The sequence below is a fragment of the Canis lupus genome, chromosome 14 (assembly GCF_048164855.1).
Source record: "Canis lupus baileyi chromosome 14, mCanLup2.hap1, whole genome shotgun sequence".
NCBI lineage: Eukaryota > Metazoa > Chordata > Mammalia > Carnivora > Canidae > Canis > Canis lupus.
Genome location: NC_132851.1, coordinates 5,820,899 through 5,841,512, shown reverse-complemented (window position 1 = coordinate 5,841,512; position 20,614 = coordinate 5,820,899). Strand labels below are relative to the sequence as shown.

General features: G+C 38.3%; 1 protein-coding gene and 1 long non-coding RNA gene across 19 annotated transcripts in view; one reads left to right on the top strand and one right to left on the bottom strand.

Annotated features, from left to right (window-relative positions):
• Positions 1-20,614, bottom strand: part of LOC140603648 (uncharacterized) — a 166,090-nt gene that overhangs the window by 4,531 nt on the left and 140,945 nt on the right. For 11 of the 13 annotated variants that reach the window (XR_012006595.1, XR_012006594.1, XR_012006587.1 and 8 more), the window contains one exon: positions 1,520-1,675. The exons of the other annotated variants lie outside the window; for them this stretch is intronic. This is a non-coding gene — a long non-coding RNA (uncharacterized lncRNA). The remainder of the gene's footprint in view (positions 1-1,519; positions 1,676-20,614) is intronic. 13 annotated transcript variants of the gene reach the window in all.
• UBR5 (ubiquitin protein ligase E3 component n-recognin 5) overlaps positions 1-20,614 on the top strand; it is a 135,853-nt gene that overhangs the window by 23,674 nt on the left and 91,565 nt on the right. For all 6 annotated transcript variants that reach the window (XM_072774091.1, XM_072774090.1, XM_072774088.1 and 3 more), the window contains exon 2: positions 20,549-20,593. In XM_072774091.1, the coding sequence (XP_072630192.1) occupies positions 20,549-20,593 (45 nt within the window). The remainder of the gene's footprint in view (positions 1-20,548; positions 20,594-20,614) is intronic.

The window sequence follows — 20,614 nt, the reverse complement described above, 5'->3', positions numbered from 1 at the left end:
ATTTGTTTTGTTAGGTTCAGTTCTTTGCACTTTTCCCTTACCCCAGGCTCTTGGCTTTGCTGATAGTCAGTCATCTTGAGAGTATTTAAGGCTGTTGAAAGTTGCACATACACATTTAAGCACAAATAGTACTTTTACTTTTCTATCACTTTTGTTGATGGAACTGCAGTTACTGCTGTGAGGTTGGTTGGACAAGTGAATCTATAATTTCTGTGTCCAAAAGCGGAGGGAGGATGGAAGGGTTTTTTTGTTTCTAGCTTAGCTAACTGTTTAAGTGACATTTTAAAGAATTTTGGATCCAATTTTGATAGTTTACTTATTTTTAAAGATTTTATTTATTCATGAGAGACACAGAGAGTGGGAGAAGCAGTCTACCTGCAGGGAATGTGATGCGGAACTCCATCCTAGGACCCCGAAAGGCAGATGCTCAGTCACTGAGCCACCCAGGTGTCCCTGATAGTTTGTTTTAAAGAGTTTTTTTTTGTTTGTTTTTAAAGCTCATACCTATTGTCAATGGCCATTTTGTTACTTTATTTAGATGAAAACAAATTTAATTTTTGTACACTGTTATTTGCTAAGCACATAATTTCTGGTTAGGAATAGTTTTTCTTCAAAAATTTGAAGGCATTCCATCATTGTCACATAGGTTACAGTATATATTTTGAGGAGTTCAGTGCCATTTTGACTCTTGATCCTTTCTACTTGACCTACATCCCCAAAGCTTTTAGGGTCTTCCTTGATCTCTGTTGCTGAGAAGTTTCTTGCTGATGTGCCTTGATGTAGGTCTTTTTCCCATTCACTGTATTTTGAACCCCCAAAACTTGGTAGGTCTCTATTCTAGAAGCTCATATCTGAGCATCAAGGTCCTGGAAATTTTGTTACATTATTTCCTTAATACTTTTTTCTCCCATCCATTTTCTCATTTTCCTTTCCTTCTCTCTCTCATTCTCTCTTTTTCTTTGTTTCTTTCTCTCTTTGTTTCTCTTTCTTTCTCTCTCTCTCTTCCTTTCTTTGGGAGAACTCCTAGTATTTGGATATTCGACACTTTCATTGCTACTCTGATTTACTTTTCTCCCCTACTTTCCATTGCTTTGGTTTTTTGCTTTACATTATTTCGAAATTTTCTTCTTCTGTTGGGCCAGTTTACCCATAGAGGAATCCTGGAAGGTGAGAATGTGGCTGTAAGCATCTGGATGGGGGCTGGCTTACTCCTCATTTCAGTAAACAGCTTTCACTTCTTCTCTTTTGCCTGTGTCTGCCCAGCTAGGTATCTATCCCCAGGTTGTTGTTCTGGTTGAATTTCTGTAAGTAGGGAATAGTTGTGGCAGAGTCTGGAAGGGACTGTCTCCTGCTCCCAGGTGAGGATCTTAATTGCTCCTTATGCAGACTCACAACAATCTTCCTGTTTGGATACCCCTAGACTTTATAAGTTCTTGGTGCCTCCAATTAAAATTCCTGAGGGTTGGTCTGTTTGTCTTGGCTTCCCCCCTTCAGACTTTAGGTTTGAGTTTTCTCTTACCTGCTGGCTCCTTTGCCACTTTCCTGTCTGCTTTCCAGCTTCCACAATTTCGTTGGCATCTCCTGCTTGAATGCACTAGCCTTCTCTTTGTCCTTGTAACTTTTTTTTTTTTGTCCTTGTAACTTTAAGATTCTTTTGTTGTCATTACAGAGGATTCTAGGAAGTGGTGGAGAGAAACGAGTTTAATTAGAAGTCCTATACAAGAAAAGGATTCCTCTTTTGTCTAAGTACACTAACTAGCTCTCTATACCCAGTGTCTTAGTCTACTAGTGCTGCTATAACACCATATCCTAGACCGGGGGTGGGGGTGGGGGTGGGGGAGGGAGCTTCAACAACGTTTCTTTCTCATAGTTCTGGAGGCTGGAAGGCTGAGATCAGAGTGTGGTGTCATGATGATCCATTTTTGATCAAGGCCGACTTTTTGGCTTTAGATGACTGTCTTTGCATCGTGTCTACACATCTCTTTGTTGCCTTATAAGGGCACTAATCCTATCCCAAGGACCCACCCTCTTGACCTGATTACCACCCAAAGCCTCCATCTCCAAATGCCATTATGTTGGACATTAGAATTTCACCATATGAATTTGGGGCAGGGGCCCGGGAGGAGGGGTGGTGCAATGAAAATCTCTGTGTAGGGGATCCCTGGGTGGTGCAGTGGTTTGGCACCTGCCTTTGGCTCAGGGCGCAATCCTGGAGACCCGGGATCGAATCCCACATCGGGCTCCCGGTGCATGGAGCCTGCTTCTCCCTCTGCCTGTGTCTCTCTTTCTCTCTCTCTCTCTCTCTCTCTCTCTCACTGTGACTATCATACATAAATAAAAATTAAAAAAAAAAAAAAGAAATTCACTGTGTAGCAGCTAGTGAGGTTTTTTAAGGTGATTCTCTCTTTAGCTTGTACATGTTTCCTATAATCTCTGCTTATATATCTGTGGTTCTTGGCCATGGCCCTGTTTGCTCTCAGGAGACGCTTGAAGTGTGCTATTGGTTTCACTGTAACCCTGTGTGTTTTCCTACTGAAAATGATTATCCCAGGATGTGCAGTCTTCATAATTTTTCAAAATGTAGTCAAGCCTGACTGAAAATTTAATTTTGGTAAGCCTCTGTTGATCTTCACAGATGTGAAAAAGTTCTTCAGAATTTATTATGATCAGGGGTTGTTTTTCTTTTTTTTGAAATAGTTTTTGAAATATTTTCTTCTCCATCTGGTGAGCAGGAAGATTTTCTTTTACTATGTTTTCTTATTTATTAAGAAAGCACTCATGTTGTCCTAGACAGCCTTCATTTTGTATGATTTCACATCCACACCAGGTAGCGAAGTGCAGGGATTCTTGTATTATGCCCCTTGTATCTGCTGTGTTAACAGTGCCCACCTCTGTGAGTACATTCATCTTTCTTATTTGTGTTTCTGTCCTGTCCTCTGCCTTTTAAGTGGTCTATTTTTGATATTTATTCAATCTTATTCAAAAGGAGATTTTGATTCCAAAAGAATAATTATTTGATCACGGGAAAGTGGTATGTATTTGCCTTTGTTATTTATTCTTGTAGTTGTATGTTGACTAGCAGACTGCTCTAGCACCATCCACAGTTTAGATGACTTGTAAGAAAAATGAAAATAATTCAGATCTTAGAATTATTTTCTTGGCTTTCTCAAGTGTTTTGGAGAACTTTAATTTTTTTTAGTTGTGTAAGAGCCAAACATTTTTTGTTGTTGTTGTTTAATAGATAAATCATCATAAATGTTTTCACTTGAATATGCCCCTGTTGTGATAAATCCCAGCACCATTTATGGCCCATTTTAAAATCCTGATGCTCCTGAAAGCCCTGGGGCTCCCTCACGAAATCATCATCATCATCTTTTTTTTTTTTTTTTTTTTTTTTTTTAACTGATCTCTACACCACGACCCCAAGATCAAGAATCACATGCTGTACCCATGAAGCCAGCCTGGAGCCCTCCTCATGAAATGTAACCCCAAATCAATCCAGTCTTCTCGTAGAAATTCGTGCTTAGAGCACTCCTCTCAGCACCTGGTTTCCGTTTTATTTTTTGTCTTTCTGTGAATGTAGTTTGTTTTTACAAGCAGAGTGTAAACTTCTTAAGATGTGTGGATTAAATCAGTGGGGTTCCAATGTTTTTTTTTTCCTCGGGCTTCTCAAGGGGTAGGTCACACTGTCTTCTCTAGCTGTGGCTCATGGTTAGGGGCAGTATCCCCAAGTATGTGGAAGACTCCCTCACTTGGTTTGGTTTGGCTTCTGTTCGTTCCCAGGGTATTTTATAGTGTAGTTTATTTCCTGTAATACTTAACACCAGGCCTTATACTCTGGGTGTTCAGGAAATACTGTTGAATAGGACACTGGGTGGATTAGTATGCTGGCAGGAATAGAGGCTTGGAGAGATTTTGTCTCATACTTTCCCTCTCACCTTTTAATGGATAATTACAGATAAATCGATCTCTGTAGTCTGCTGTTTTTTAAGATGGAAAATAAAGACCCTATTACACCAAGGATGATATTAAATATGAAAATCTGAGCTTGTTTTTCTGAAATCAAATTAAGTACAGTTCTGGGCTGGTGCAGTTTCTAAGAACTGCAACATTTCTAAGAACATTTTCATAGTCCATGATGTTTCAACCAGTCCATAGTTAGAAAAAAGTTTATAGATGGTTTTTGCTACTTTTAATATTTTAAATTAATCTTTTTTGAAGTATTGGTAATAGTGTTTTTTTCCCTAAATCTTACTTGGGAAAGTGAGAACTTGGCAACCTTATCTTTGTCTTTATAATTTTAAGAAAATTTTATTTATCTGTTAAATCCAGTAGCCAGAGATAACATACTTTAAATCTTAAAAAAAAATCTGTGACACCCCTTTGGGGACAGGTTTCGATATATTTGTTAGCTCACGCTTGTTAATGTAGCTTTTTAAAATTTCTAGCCTTACTGATATTTTATATGCTTGAACTGTCCGCTTCTGATAGAAGTATGTAAAATTTGTCGTTGGAGTTGACCATGTCTCAAAGTTAGTTTTTACTGGGTATATTTGTGAGGTTATGATATTAGGACCATTTCAATTTATGAATGTTAAGTGTTCTTGGTGGATTATTCCTTTGTTATATAGTATGTCTCTATTCCTGTTTGTACTTTCCTTTACTCTGGTAATTTTTGACTTTTAATTGTGAGATGAACAACTTGAATAAGTAGATTTGTTTTTCCTGTCTGAATTTCATATCTTCTGATCCTCTTTTCTGCTACTTTTTCCCCTTCCATTAGAATCCTAATTTTCTGCATTTCCTTCCTTCTTTCCTACTTCTTGGTTTGGAAGCCATAGACTGTATTTCTGTTCTTTTAGCGGTTACCATTAAAATTTTCAGCTGCAACATTTTTGAACAAAACTGGCAGCCCAACTCCAGCTTCCAGCTCTGGTACCCAGTCTCTCACTGGAGAGTTCTTTCAGCTTCCTTTCCCTCCTGAGAAGATGTTGGTCTTGTGTGTGGTTAGTGTTAGCTCTGTTGAGCCTTTTGGTTTTCTCTTTTCTACAGTTGTCTTTCATGGCTGTCTGTTTAGAGGAGGGGAGTTTTCCCAGTGGGAACTCACTGTACCAGCTCTGCTCTGCCCAGTTTTCTTCTCTACTGGTCCGCATACCTGCACATCATAGTCACTAAAAACTGGTTACACAGTTTGTTCCTTCTGTTTGTTTTAGTTTTAGCCACTTTTATCGGCTTCAGATGGAAAGGAGGGAAGGAACTGGACCACCCAAAACCTGTGAGAGGCCTTTCACTAACTGTCCACCTCAGGCTTGCTGGAGTGCTCAGTGTTAAGAGGAGGAAAGTGTAGAGATTAGTCCAGGACAGAGCAACCATAGGGTCCTGATTCCTGATGCGAAGTGCTCATCTTTCCTTTTTTTTTTAAGATTTTATTTATTTATTCATGACAGACACAGAGAGAGAGAGGGAGAGAGAGAGGCAGAGACACAGGCAAGGGAGAAGCAGGCTCCATGCAGGGAGCCTGACGTGGGGCTCGAGGATCACACCCCGGGCTGAAGGCGGTACTAACGCACTGGGCCACCAGGGCTGCCCGAAGTGCTCATCTTTCCAAATCGAATTCTCATTGTAGGCTGGCTCCATTTTGTTAGGTTTGTTAGCTGTTTTGCCCTGTCAACACACAAGTAGTATAAAGATGCCACTTATTTTTGTGGGAAACAAGAGGGCTGGCTACAGTACTTGTTGTAGCTGTGATGATGGGACTTGAGTTTTGCAAACTTTCTATTCTAGCCCAGTGCTTCCTAGGACAGGTCTGCGATGGACGGGGGTGACTCTGAAGGGTGCCAGGCTGGAGGGGGTTTTGTATCTGGATGTACCTCACTTATTACTCCTCCATTTTCCACTTTTGGGCGATTGATGCTCATTATGCAGAGAGGAGGTAGCTGATTAAACCAATCAACCTGCTAGGGCCTAGTGCTGCAAGATTGAGAACTTAGTTCTCTGGCTGGTAAGCAATTTTCAGGCATTAAAAGCATGGGGAAAGAATGTAGCGGTTTAGGGATGAATGTAGCAGTTTCCAGATAATAATTAGGGCTTGGCAGGGAGGAGGCTGATGTCCTTCAGAATCTTCTCCTGGGGTAGCCCCTTTTAAAGTATTATTATTGACACACTATTTAAGAGCATTAAGTGTGTGTGTATGTTAAGTGGTTGAGAGTGAACAGAGTGGGAACTGCGATGGGATGCAGACCTTTCTGTCAGTGATGTCAGTCTGGAAATCGGAGACTGCCTGTTGAGTCAACTTCTATTAGGTTGAGTGTTTATTGTAAGATGAAGAATGGTTAACATTTATTGGTGGATTTCTGAAGGCGGAACTTGGGAGCCAGGCCTTTGCTGTGATAGCTGTATTGCCAAAGAGAACTTTGTATTCGTTTGTGCTCCATAGTGATGAAACAAAAGAGATCTGGTCGAGCTCTTAAATTTGACCCTGGTGTTTTGTAGTTTTGATATTTGTTTGATTCCTTTGGTTTAGCTCTGAATTATACCTAAAGGAAGGCTTTCTGGGTGAGAGACCGTGTTAAGAACAATTAGTTAGGTGCAGATTTCAAAGAAGCTGATACAGCTTTCAAACCCCCTGTAGGTACACTGATGAACATGCTTTTGTTAATAAGTGGGGTTATTGGGCAGTTTGACTGTAAAGCTTACTTGATTAGTCTGCTTCAATGGTATAAAGATGCCCAGCAATATCTGTTCATATTGTAAAAGGAAAACAATACTGAAATCTATTGCTGTCTCTTAAGTAGATGACTTCGAATCATAGTTAAAGGTCTTCTATTTTTCCACTTTAAGGAATAAAGATTCCTGTTGCCATATTATTTGGATTTTAAAACAATCTGCTGTAGATAGTTGCATTTTTCAACAATATAATTTTAGGCAGAGTGGGATTGTTTATACTATTTACTTTTTTTTTTTTTTAAATCCTTGAAGCTGATTAAACAGAAATTTGGGATATAGTTTTGGTTTATGTAGAAAAGGAAAGCCTGTCACTGTTGAGCTCTGTGTTTTGGGGAGGCTTTTGTGTGCCAGGCACTCTCTAGGATTTTGGGGTAGAGAGATGGTCTCTGCCTCAGGGAACCTGGATCTTAAACTCCTGATTCCCCAATATCTTATGAAAAAATGGCCTGAACAGTGTTTCTTGTTCAGTTTCGGTTTGGGAAGCACAAGATTAAGCATAGTTAATTGGGTTTCTTTATTGCAGGGCTTAAAAAAATCTAATAGAGGTAGGTGGATTGTGAATTTCTGAGAGGGAGCTATCCTAAGCAGCATTTCTAAAACTTGAAATAGTGGAGTTATTAATGTCTCCCTAAATGGACTACTAATCTTATGACTATTTTAAGCAATCCTTATGTGTATTTGCGGTATTTAATAAGAGTAGTGACTTCCAAAGAATTACTTTGGGTGCTTAGAAATTAAAACAACAACAACAACAACCACAAAAAAGCCCTTTTGGGTTTTGGATAGATAATACGTTTACGTGGTTTAAAATTCAGAAAAGTGGGCAGCCCAGGTGGCTCAGTGGTTTAGCACCACCTTCAGCCCAGGGCCTGATCCTGGAGACCTGGGATCGAGTCCCACATCGGGCTCCCTGCATGGAGCCTGGTTCTCCCTCTGCCTGTGTCTCTGCACACCCCCCCCCCCCCCCGTGTCTCTCATGAATAAATAAATAAATCTTGAAAAAAAAAAGATTCCATTTTAAAATTCAGAAAATGTACATTGGCACACAGTGAAAAGTCTCCCAACTTGCTCTGTTCCTTGGCTGCCTACTTCCTTTTCTTATAGGTGATTAATGTTACTCTTTTCAGAACTGTTTCATGTGTGCTATTATTTAGCCATAATATCAGTCAATGAGATTTCTGATTTAGTAGGTCTGGGTGAGGACTGGGAATAGGTCTTTTCAAATGTTCCCTGGAGTTTGTGATGATTAGCTAGATTTAGACACTACTATTTAAGATGGTATACATTACTTTTACATGTGGCAAAGTATCTGGTTCTTAAGACAATTCTCTGAAACAGAATGGTGATGACCATTTTTGGCATAGGTGGAACCGAGAACAAATGTTAAATGACCTACTCAAGATCATGCTCTTTTAATGGTGGAGCTGAGACTCAAAACCCAGGGCTGTTTGTATCTAGGTAGGACCCGCTGACATTCCTTTTAATTTCATGCCTACCATGCTGGTGACTGGCTAAATAGCCACAACAACCAAAAAATTAATATGGGCATTTGTATCTGATTCTTCCTATTTTAATATTGCATTAAATATTAGAATATTTTATTGGTGTCCAGTGACGACTTTCTCTGGTTCGCATTTTAAGGTCCTTAGCCCATTAGACTCATGTTACCAATTTCAGGCACCTACACAAGAGGCTGCACAAAGACTTTCTTTTTTTTAAGGATTTTATATATTTATTGACAGAGAACAAGCACAAGCAGTGGAAGTAGGAGAGGGAGAAAGAGAAGCAGGCTCCCCACTGAGCTGAAGGCAGATGCTTAAGGGTCAGAGCCACCCAGGCGCCCCTGCACAGACTTTTATCTGTAATGTTTCCTGATAAGTTCTCTTTCTCTCTTCCTCTCTTCTCTTTGCTTTCAACTTTCTTTGGGCCCCTTCAGCCCTTTTTTCCTAACACCAACCCAGATTCAACCACAGAGGAGGAAGGGAGGGAGTTAAAAAGGAGACCCTCTTCTCAGTGGAGGGTACTGAGAGAGTATCCTAGCCTGTGAAGTACTGCATGATTTTAATCACTGTTTGGTAAACTCTTTCTGTAGATGAATCTTGAAGAAAGAGTTACACAAATTCCTCATAGTCTTGCAGGGTCATTTGAAGTAGGGCAGAACCTCCGGGGGCTTATTTTGTAGGACAACATTCCTTTGGTGTATTTTAAAAACTTAGTCTCATGATATTAGTCACATAAGAGAACATCTAAAAATCTTTAAAAATAGCTATGAATCCATCATTTTGAGGTAGTGTAGGACTTAGAGCCAAGACATATGAATGTCCATTCATTTGTTCAGCCCCCTATCCATCGGCACATGGGTAGTAAGGATTTACTATGTGCTAGGTCTTGGGGATTTGGAATTTAACAAAACATGTTTCTTGCCTTCTTAGATTTTGTCGGGTGGTGAAAGAGACAAATCTTTCATCAAACCAGTAGTTATGTCCTATGAAGTGCTCTGGAGGAAGTGTGCCCCAGGTATAAAGTGGGATTCAGAGAAATGCCTCATTTAGCCTGGAGTAAAAGGTGAATTAAGGTCTCCCTTCCCATAGGTTGTTTCAGCCTAGCCTTGAGGGACTAGTAGCTAGATGTGTAGAGGGCAGTGGGGTATAGTTATTCTAGGCTGAGGGAATAGATGTGTTAAAAAACATAGAGTAGTTCGTGAGTATAATCTTGTTAAGGAATTGTGAGTATAGTGATGTTTGGTGTATAGAATGCTCTTGAAGAGTGCAGAGATGAGATTAGATTAGGGGCAAGAAGAGGAATCTCTCATGTTTTGGAAAATAAGAACCTGTGCAGAAGAAACAAAGGAATTATTGTGCGTATATAGATTTCTAATACCAGGAATTCCTGGATTTAGCTCTTCATTCCCTGGATCCCATTCCCTAGATGCTCAGGTTCCTATTCTTGATCTCAGGATTTGAATTAGGCCCTATTTAGTTTGGCAACCAGTTAAGCCAGAACTTGGTGGACTTGAGCAGCAAAATATAGCAAGCTATCCAAGGATGAAGAATATAGTTCAGTAATGTTAATGGCTGTCATTTATTGAGCTTTTAAGTGCTTGGCTCTTTCCAAGGTACGTCACAAAATTACCTTTAATCCTTTAAGCAGCACTACAGACAAGTGATTTTATCCCTGTTTTAACAGCCCAAGACTCCTTCCAAATTCTGGGAGGTTAGAGTAAGCTTACCCAAAGTTCCAGAGCCAGTTAATGGCAGGGATGGAATCAAACCCAGGTTGGTTTGTCTGACACCACAGCTCATTCTTTCCTGGCCCCATGCCCCTCACAAGACGGCAGCTGTGGTTCCTAGGGTGGATGGAATGGTGGCTCAGGAATGTAAAATGACCATTTCAAAAGCAGTAAAACTGCAATTTCATCTTTGATGTTAATGTTATCAAGATCCTTAGTTAAAAATACAATCTAATTGTCTTGTTTTTATGGGAAAGTCCGATTTCATTACAGGTGTTTTACTTGAGTTTACAATTCTATCTCAAGGATTGTGTAACTGCCAAATGGCAGTAGTTGTGCTGTGATGAGTGTCGGTTATCTCATGACATGTTTGATTTGTATGCAGAGTTGAAATTGGGATTATAATTTGAATTCATTATCTGTATCTGGCAGATACTTTGATGAATAATGTTGCAGATATTCAGAATGTAGATATGGCCTAAGGGTGAGGAAGACCGACTTTTCTCTTGAATTTTTGGTTGAATGCTATACTTTTTGGATGGTAGCTCAAAAGAAGTCCTATCCTGTTCACATCGTTTGATTCTTGTATGTGTGTATAATCTTACTGTTACCAAGATGGAATTAGAATGACTTAAGACTTAGACTTAAGAAATTGTCAAGAAGAATTAATGTATAAAGGCCATATCTTGTATCTTTTTCTACCAAATTTCTTGTCCATTTGGCATGTGTATTCCCCTTTTCCTGTTTTGAATGGAGCTGAAAATAACATGGTATTTTGGCTTTAAAGGAAAATGACTCATTTTGTTGTGTTCGGCATTGAGTTTCTCAGAGATGTGTTTAGCTTTTCAAATGGCAGAGGAGTTTGGGATTTTGGTCTCCTTTTCATTTTATTAGGAAAAATGTTATTTATGATAATATATAGGAGTTTGTAAGTAGAATATTTTCCAGGTTAGGGGAAGAAATTATTTGTAAGTAGGATGTCTTTTTTTTTTTTTTTTTTCCTGTGCTGGTTTACAGAGCGTTTCTGTAGCATGAATTTTCTTATTTTAATTTTATAGAACTCTTAACAGTTTTAACTGAGAATCGTTTTAGGGGAAATAGTTTAAAGAATTTCCCATTTTAAAAAAATGTGTATCATTTCATGAACTTACAATATGTATTTAGAAACTTCTTTTCGGTCTTGAATGCCTCCTGAAGGTTGAATGTCCTGTATCATTTATTTAAAGTGAACACATTATATAAATTAGCATTTGCCATCTCCATAAGCATGAAGTATGTATATAAGTCCTACCTATAATTGTCATTCAGAAAGCTGACAGATGGATTTTCCATCTATACAAACCGTCATTTGTGTGATTTGGGGTCTTTTAATAGTAAAGTCAGATGTTTGCTGCTTGGCTTAGTTCTCTTTGGGTGGGCAAAAAGTGAGAAAAGTCAGACCACTATTTTAGAAATTGTAAAGTCAATTTAAAGAAATAAAATGTGCTTATGACTTATGGCTGAGCAAAGATATATTAGGGATCACTGTACATGATGAGATTTGAATCATAAAACTGAGCAGATTCCTCTTCACCAAGCAAATACCTTTTTCAGGGGTTGGGAGGAGTAATCCTCCCAGATCAGTGATCTCAAACAGATGCCTATAGGTGCTAGGTACCTCTAGGTAAGGGTACCTCTAGTCACCATAAGGGAAAATAAGTGCAGTTGCTAGATCTCATTTTTCAAAAGAAGTTAAAAACCTGAAATTCTGTGCGAAATCCTCCAAGTTTAAATGTTGGCCAAGAATCTTTAAAAATCTTCAAAAAATTTAAAATGCCGCGTGATTCAATATCATGTGTACATCTGTAGGCTGGCAGTTTGTGACATCTTGAGGCTCCTCCTGCTCCCTTTTAGTAATTAGCTATAGTTTTTGCATATAAATCTTAAAAAGAAGAGGCTCTTCTATATCTTTGTCCCCACTGCCTTCTCGTCCTCTTTTGGAAATGACTGGTAAGAGGGGTGCCTGGGTGGCTCAATTGGTTAAGCATCTGCCTTCAGCTCAGTCCTGGGGTCCAGCCCCAAGTTGAGCCCCATTTCAGACTCCTTGCTCAGCGGGGAGTTTGCTTCTCCCTCTCCATCTGCCCCTCCATCCACTTTGTGCTTTCTTTCTCTCACTCTCTCAGTTAAATAAATAAAATTTTTCTTAAAAACCGTATATAGTAATACTGAGACTTTGTCTTTTTTCACTATTTTGAAATTTGTGCAGTGGCAGGTAAAATACTGGCTTCTTAGCATAAATCCAAAGTAGTGGCAGCAAACTGTTGAAAATTATTGTATTCTTCACTTTTTTTGTACTTGCAGGACAAGCCAGTTTTCACTCGGGTATCTTTGATGAAGTGGTAAAAATTACTAATTTTATTAAATTTTAACCTTTGAGTATGTATATCACTTTAATATGCAGTTTGACAAAATGAAAAGAACCTTTGGTTGTCTTGAAGAAAAACACTTTTGCATTTCTTTTAGTTGCAAGCTGAACTAGCTGCTTTCTTCAGGAACATTTATTTTACTTAAAATAAGCCTTGGGTATTTGACAAACATTTTCTCAAAAATGACCATAGTGAGCCTTTTACTTCAAGGAAAACAATTTTATCACTGTTTGTTGTCAGTGATAAAATTGAGCTTTCAAGCAACAATTAGAATTTTTGGAAATTTGTATCCATCATTGTCAGTTTGACAGTGACCTTAACAAACATGATTTTGAAGACCTGCCTAAGTACGCAAACCATTATTTTCCAAATGACCAGTGCATGCCGTTACAGACTTATACATGGGCACACGATTTTGATAGGTTTCGGAAGGTTTCACATTGCTCCCAACCTTTAAGGAATGATCACTTGTTGAGTTTTGGTGTAATATCAAAGAATATCTCCAATGATCTGTAAGGTGTATTAAAATATTGCTCCCTTTTCCTATATTTGAATATGTAGGGCTAGCCCTTCTTCACATACTTCAACCAAAATAATGTACAGTGATATACTGAATGCAGAAGCAGATCTGGGAATTTAGCTATCTTATAGTAAGAGTGATAACAAAGAGGTCTGCAAAAATGTAAAACAGTCCCCCATCATAAATAGTTTTGGAAAAGTTATTTTTTCATAAGGTATTTTTTTGTGTATATAATGAGTTTATTATTTTTGAAGTAAATATTCAGAATTTTTCTTGGTACTTGATAATATAAATATCAGTGTTTTTGAGCCCAGTAAACAAAAGTGATTCTAAGATAAAGTTTAAAATTTCTAAGTATATTATGTGAGGTTGAGAAGGGAGGCTGTTAGGAAGACTCAAGGGATATTTGTGGAGGTGAAAAATCAGAAATTCTGATTTACTTTTAGAGAAAACCCTTTCATATGAGATACAAAGAACTTTAATGGTCTCTGTGTTCTTGAAGTGAAGCCTAAAATCTTTTGTTTCTGGTAAATTTTTAGTTTCTCTTTGGCCTTTATCATAATCTTATTCCTTGATTACTTAGTATTAAACTTTGAAGTTTTCTGTGGTCAGCTGTGACATGAGTAAACTTAAGGACAAAATAGGAGTTTTGAATAATAGTTAAATTTATATAGTTTATATTTAATCTACAATTATGGCCTCCTTACATTTTTGCTGTGAAAATGATGTATAGTGATTTTTCTTTTTTTAATTTTTTAAAAAATTTTTATTTATTTTTTTTTTTTTATTATTTTTTTTTTTTTAATTTTTATTTATTTATGATAGTCACAGAGAGAGAGAGGCAGAGACATAGGCAGAGGGAGAAGCAGGCTCCATGCACCGGGAGCCCGATGTGGGATTCGATCCCGGGTCTCCAGGATCATGCCCTGGGCCAAAGGCAGGCGCCAAACCACTGCGCCACCCAGGGATCCCAAAAAATTTTTATTTATTTATGATAGTCACACACACAGAGAGAGAGAGAGAGAGGCAGAGACATAGGCAGAGGGAGAAGCAGGCTCCATGCACCGGGAGCCCAACGTGGGATTCGATCCCAGGTCTCCAGGATCGCGCCCTGGGCCAAAGGCAGGCGCTAAACTGCTGCACCACCCAGGGATCCCCTGATTTTTCTTTTTTAATGTGTATGTTGTCCAGATAGTTACCTTACTTCTCTAATTATTCATCCAGCCCCACTCCCATTTACTGTTCTGGAAATCCTGAAGCTGGGGAAGCCATGATCAGGGTTAAATTCAGATAGAGGCAGTACAAAATGAATTAAAAAAAATGTATGCAGAAATTGAATGTCTTGAAGTCAAATTTCAGACATACAGTGAGAGAGTCTTTCATAATCACAGAGATGGAGAGAATTATCCCTAAAGTGTTGATGCCTCTTGCTTACCAAGATAGCCCTAATATTTCCAGGTTCTTCCCAGTCATCCTCAGTCCCATGGGTCAAGGTAGCTCTTAATACTTAAGTCATAACAGCGTGGGTGGGTAGTAAGAAACATTTTATCCCCTTCATAGAAAAACAGATCCACAGTGTAGCATAAGAAGACTCCATTGACTCCTTGCATTTTACACTCAAGACCTCCTAAAGAGGATTCCTTGTGAAAATGCCTTAGATGGTTTGCTGTTGGCTTGCTACAGGACTGTGTGAAAAGGGGTTGTGGGTTGGATTCTCTCTGGACTGGATTGGATAAGACAGCATCAGATTTTCAGTTATCTAGTAGAGCTGGGAATGTGCTTACTAGATGCTGACACAAGTAAGTGACTGTTTCAAAATACCTTCTGCAGCTTTACCTAAAGCAGAGCCTCTTCTCACAGTGACTGTGGCTGGGAGGTGGGACCACCACCTGATAACTTGAATTTATTCATGTCAGTGATAATATTGAACAGCTGGCATGCAAAGAGACAGTTCAGAGGTGGCAGTGTATATAGTATGGCGTGGCAGTTGTATAAAAGAACAATGTGAAAGAAAGAACTGAATGCTAATACTTAGGAAAGTGCAGGATAATGTAGCAAAAAACACCATTAGTTTGACTCCTATCTTTGCCATCTATCTAGCAACGTAGTTGTTCCAAAAGAAAAAAAAATACATAATTTCATTGCTTCATGAGTTTTAGGCTTTATGATTTAGAGAATTTTCTTTTGGGGAAATGCCAGAAATATTCCTACAGTATTTCTTTTTCTACAAGAAAATAATCTGGGCACAGGTTTTAATGTACGATTTAGCTTTGTAGGTAACCTTTACTGTTGGCTGTTGTTTCTTTATATGGATTATTAAGCCCTTTACTTCAAAATAAAATGAGAGGGATATGTAAAAGTTTTATTCCATGGATGGATAGGTTGAGGTTGGAGTGAGGTTACTTTAAAGGCAGGTTGCTAATACGATTATTGAGTAAGTGGTGAGTTATTAAATATTTTCTTTATGTTAACTGGCCTGCTTATAAGAGTTAATATGGGCAACTGTCCTAAAATAAACCTGTATATTTGTACTTTTCATGCCTGTTTTAAACTTTGTTCAAACCTGAGGTGGAAGACCTGAGGAGTTAACTTTGTTGAGATTAGGATTAGGAACCTTTTCTTCCTCTGAAATGGAGTGTATGCAAGTATTACTCTATAGTTTTCACCGTTGGAAATGTATCTAAAGAAGCAGAAGAGTGAGGAAAGACTTGATTTTATCCTGTCTTTACTTAGTCTCTGAAGCCAGTTCAGACTGAAACAAATGCAATGTAGACCTGAAGGTCCTCTAGGAAGGAGAAACTGTTGACTTCTGTAGGAAGAAAAGTAGGGTAGCAGGAAAAATTCATGGAGGAGGTAACATTTGAGCTGGGCCTGAAATAGTAATGAGCCTGGAAGAAATATACTGTTGGCAGATTTTGTCAATTTTTCACCACTTAAGGTGATCGCTAATAAATACGAAACATGGATAGGTGTACTTGGTCTTATGCTTCAGATATATGAAGACCATCATCTTGTAGAAGGTGGGGTATCAGGAATATCTTTCTGCCCTGGAGAATTGCAGCCTTTTGGGGATCTTAAATAGGCTTTAATGTTTTTAGTTGCAGAAATACAGCTGGAAATCCATCAGGTTTCATTCAGCTTAGGGTTACGTATGTTTGAACATGCAGGTGTGGTATGTGACAGGGGTAGGAGAGAATTCTAAAACTGATGGACCTCCACTGATGCTGTTACCAGGTTGAGGATGACTGAGAAGATGAAGCATCTTTGAAATTACTTTGAATTTAACATTAATTAATGTTAAATTTGGAGGAAAAGGAGACTGAACTTACAGGGTATTTCAGGGCAGCAATGAAATATGTTAGATTCCAGCATGTTATAGTTTGATTTCTTGTCCCTTTTTATTTTTTATTTTTTTTAAGATTTTATTTATTTATTCATGAGAGACAGAGAGAGAGGCAAAGACACAGGCAGAGAGAGAGAGAGAGAGAGAGAGAAAGGCAAAGACACAGGCAGAGGGAGAAGCAGGCTCCATGCAGAGAGCCTGATGTGGGATCCTGGGACTCCAGGATCACGCCCTGGGCTGAAGGCAGGTGCTAAACCACTGAGCCACCCAGGGATCCCCCTCTTGTCCCTTTTTAAACATCAGTTTGCTGTTACCCTACTTTGGAGCTTTAAGAAAAAAGAAAATCCAGCCTCTGGATCTGTAAAATGCCAATAAATTTAAAGGAATGAAATAGGTTCTTGGATTGGAATATAGAATAAATCTTTGGTGTAGGAATACTAAGGATTGTCAGAAGCTTATTGGTAGCCTATGCATTGTGTGTTACAGCAACCTCACAAAGGCTTTCCTGCCTATCCATGAATGAGATTAAATGCTGAGTTATGAGGTTATTTTGTAATGTTATGCTGTACTCTTAAAATTTTTTCCACCACAACCACATGTTAAGATTTATTCTGAAATGGAATTTGGTGAGTTCTAGGATAGTTTTCCTTTTATTTTAAAAATGAGGGAGACTTCTGTACATGTTGCTACTAGAGGAACTATAATGACTTTAAGCATGTAAGCTTTTGGAGAAAGATCTTTTAAAATAGATGAGTGCCTAACAATTATATAGAGACATTCAGTAACTTTGTAAATGAATGTGGTCTTTGGTCTGCAGCAATGCTGTGATTTCCCTGTCTGCAGAGGACTCTACTGTAAAAGGGGAACTAAACTAACTTTATAGTTTGTTTGTAGGTTTCTTTGATACTATTGTCTGGGATTTATGCTTATGGGGCCAGTTTAGTCCTGATAACTGTTTTGAGATTTGCAGGCATGATAGATTTTGTGTAAATTTTGGGGATTGAATTTAAGAAATTAAAAAAAAATTAGTATTTAGGGAAACATCCTAAATGTCCATGTAAAATCAGTTTGTATATGAAAGTTTCAGATGGTTTAGATGAAATTGGATATGACAGTAAGTGCTAGTCCCATATACATGTTATAGATGTATCCACTGATTTATTTTCTTTTAAAACATTCATAAGAATTCCAGGACTAAAAAGAACCATGGATGACTATTATATGGATGAGAACCTGAGACTTTAAAGGTCTCAAATGAGGCCAGTGAGTAAGTAGTAAGTGAGCTGGGAGTTAGCTCCAGATTTCTTGCTCTCTAGTGGGCATTGTTTCCAGTACAGATGGGTGTACGTTTCAGATGTGGTTAGGAGTCCACCATGATTTTTAAGATGAGAGAATTGAATTGATGGCAGTGACCATTTCCTCTGTCTCCTTGTGGCCTGAAATTTGCTGTCGAGTTCTTTTTTTTTTTTTAATATTTATTATTTATGATAGACATAGAGAGAGAGAGAGAGAGAGGCAGAGACACAGGAGGAGGGAGAAGCAGGCTCCATGCCAGGAGCCTGATGCGGGACTCGATCCCGGGACTCCAGGATCACGCTGTGGGCCAAAGGCAGGCGCTAAACCACTGAGCCACCCAGGGATCCCCTGCTGTCGAGTTCTTGACTTAGTACTTTAATCATTTTGATGTTTCCAAAGCTTATTTTAGTTATAAATATTGTGTATATGAGTGGTATTTGAAGCCATGAGAGCAGCTTCATTTTAATTTTTATTTTATTACTATTTTTTTAAAGATTTTATTTATTCATGAGAGAGACAGGGGCGAGGGTTGGGGGGGCAGACAGAGACACAGGCAAAGGGAGAACAGGCTCCACACAGGGAGCCTGATGTGGGACTCGATCCTGGGACTCCAGGATCACGTCCTGGGCCGAAGGTAGGCGCTAAACTGCTGAGCCATCCAGGGATCCCCTAATTTTTAATTTCCGTTATTGCCCAGTTTTGAAAAGGCTTTGACAAATTTTATCCACTCCCAGCTTCCACCCCCCAACTGTATACTTTGTGACAGCTCTCAAGACTGTGTTGGGTGAAGAGAAAGCAATGGGCATGAATGGGTTTAGTTGTATCCTGGAACAACATACCTTCTTGGAGTACTATTGTGGTTTTGGGAAGTAAACCTTTCTTAGCCCTTTCCCTCCAGCTCTACTCCTGCCTCAGCTCCAGGATTCTGGAGGCCATTGTTTGGCCCCTCAGTTTATTGTATCCACATTTTCTATTTGGCCTTCTCTCTCATTAATCCCATGTAGTATGTTATTCTTACGGTATTTTATCTTTTCTTGGAACCGAGAAGCGTGCCTTGTAAATGAGCAAACTGGGATGTGGTGAAAAGGCTTGATTTTACAGGACAAGGAAAACACATTTTTGTTCATGAAAGCAAATACAACACTAGGCAACAAAAATGAAAATGTATTTTATTGGGGGCTTGTTCACACATCAGGTGCTGTTCTTTGGGAGTGAGGATAAAGTGAGTGGGAGAGAAATTAAGTATAGCATCATTTGAAAGTTATTCTTGCTTAGGAGTAAGATTCAGAATTGGAAAGTAACCATATATATGTTAGTATGTTTGAAAGATGCTCCTCAGCATTAAATAGAGGATAGAATTTGTAGGATAAAGTTGAGAGTTTAGCCCTACTAGAATCTCTTATTGAAATCATTAGATCATTTGCATATATAATACATGATTTGTGACAGCTTTGAATCCTAAACTGGCTTTAAGCTGTGATTTATTTTGGAGGTATACATACACACACACACACACACACACACACACACCACTTTCATCTGTTAATACAAATGATTGAAATTAGACTTCAGGTATTTTTGCCACTTTTCAGAAAGCAAAATTCATGGGATTTCCTATTGACATGTTTTAATTTTTTTCTGTTGCTTTCTAAAATTCTGTTTAAAGAGTCATTTATGAAAAAAACTTTTGAAAAACCAGGCAGTTGTTTTGGTAACTTGATAGAATCAAACTCTTACGGTCTCTATATTTGTTTACATCTTTACATTATAAGCCGTTTTTTTTTTAAAGATTTTTTTTAAGGAAAAAAAAAAGATTTTTTAAAAAGATTTATTTATTTATTTATTTATTTGTTTGTTTATTTATTCATAGAGGCAGAGAGAGAGAGAGAGGCAGAGACACAGAGGGAGAAGCAGGCTCCATGCAGGGAGCCTGACGTGGGACTCGATCCTGGGTCTCCAGGATCACACCCCAGGCTGCAGGCGGCACTGAACCGCTGCGCCACGGGGGCTGCCCCGTTTTTTTTTTTAATTTATTTATTTGAGAGTGAGAGCAAGTGCAAGAGCGAGAGAGAGCAAGAGAGAGATCCGGGAGAAGCAGATTCCCCAAGGAGCAGAGAGCCAGACACGGAGCTTGTTCCCAGGACCCTGAGATCAGGATCTGACCTGAAGGCAGACTCTTAACAGACAGAGCTACCCCAGGTGTCCCAACATCTTTACATTATAAAATGACTTCCTTAAGTTGATAAAAGTGTGTAGTTTAAATGAGTATTACAATATTTTTTACAATATTTTTTATTAACTCACCCATTTTCTTGAGATAAACAGCAAAATCATAATAGAAAATATGAATTGTTATCTTTTAGTTATGTAGCTCTTTAAGATTTTTTGAAGTATATTTGGTACTCTTAGAAATGGGGAAGATTAAAAAAAATGGGGAAGGTGTTATCCTTGTTTTATAGATACAGACATAGAAGTTTTAATTTGTACAATTTTGTGTCAGAGGCCCTTTAGGAACTTGAGACTGTGTCTTTTTTTTTTTTTTTTTGAGACTGTGTCTTAAGTCAGTAAGGCTTTCAGGCTTTTCCTGCCTCATTATGTTAAATTCTTAGTAGATATATATTACCCCAATATCATCATTTTATGATGTACATTTAAGGATCTCTTTTGACGTTTATAGCAAAGTGTTTAACAAGTGACTTCCATTGATGCTAGCTCAGGTACCAGCTGTGTTGCCACATTTTGTATTACAAATGATGGGAACCTTAGTTTCCTCATCTGTAAAATGGGATTAATATAATTATCAAAATTGCTAATGAGGTGGTAAGGGAAGGGAATTAATTATAGAGTTGACCATGGATCTTTTTTTGGGACAAAAATGAAAGATAATATAAAAAACATTATTGCCATAGCAGATTTTTTGTATACTACCATTAGAAATCACTAAATAATGATACAAGTACCTATCAGAACTATTTTGTTTAAAAATAATTTGTACATGTGGTTTATTCATATTTTGGTTTTTTTTAAAGGTTGCGGGAAGTTTCAGAAAAACTGAACAAATATAATTTAAACAGGTAAGAGTTTTAAGATATTTT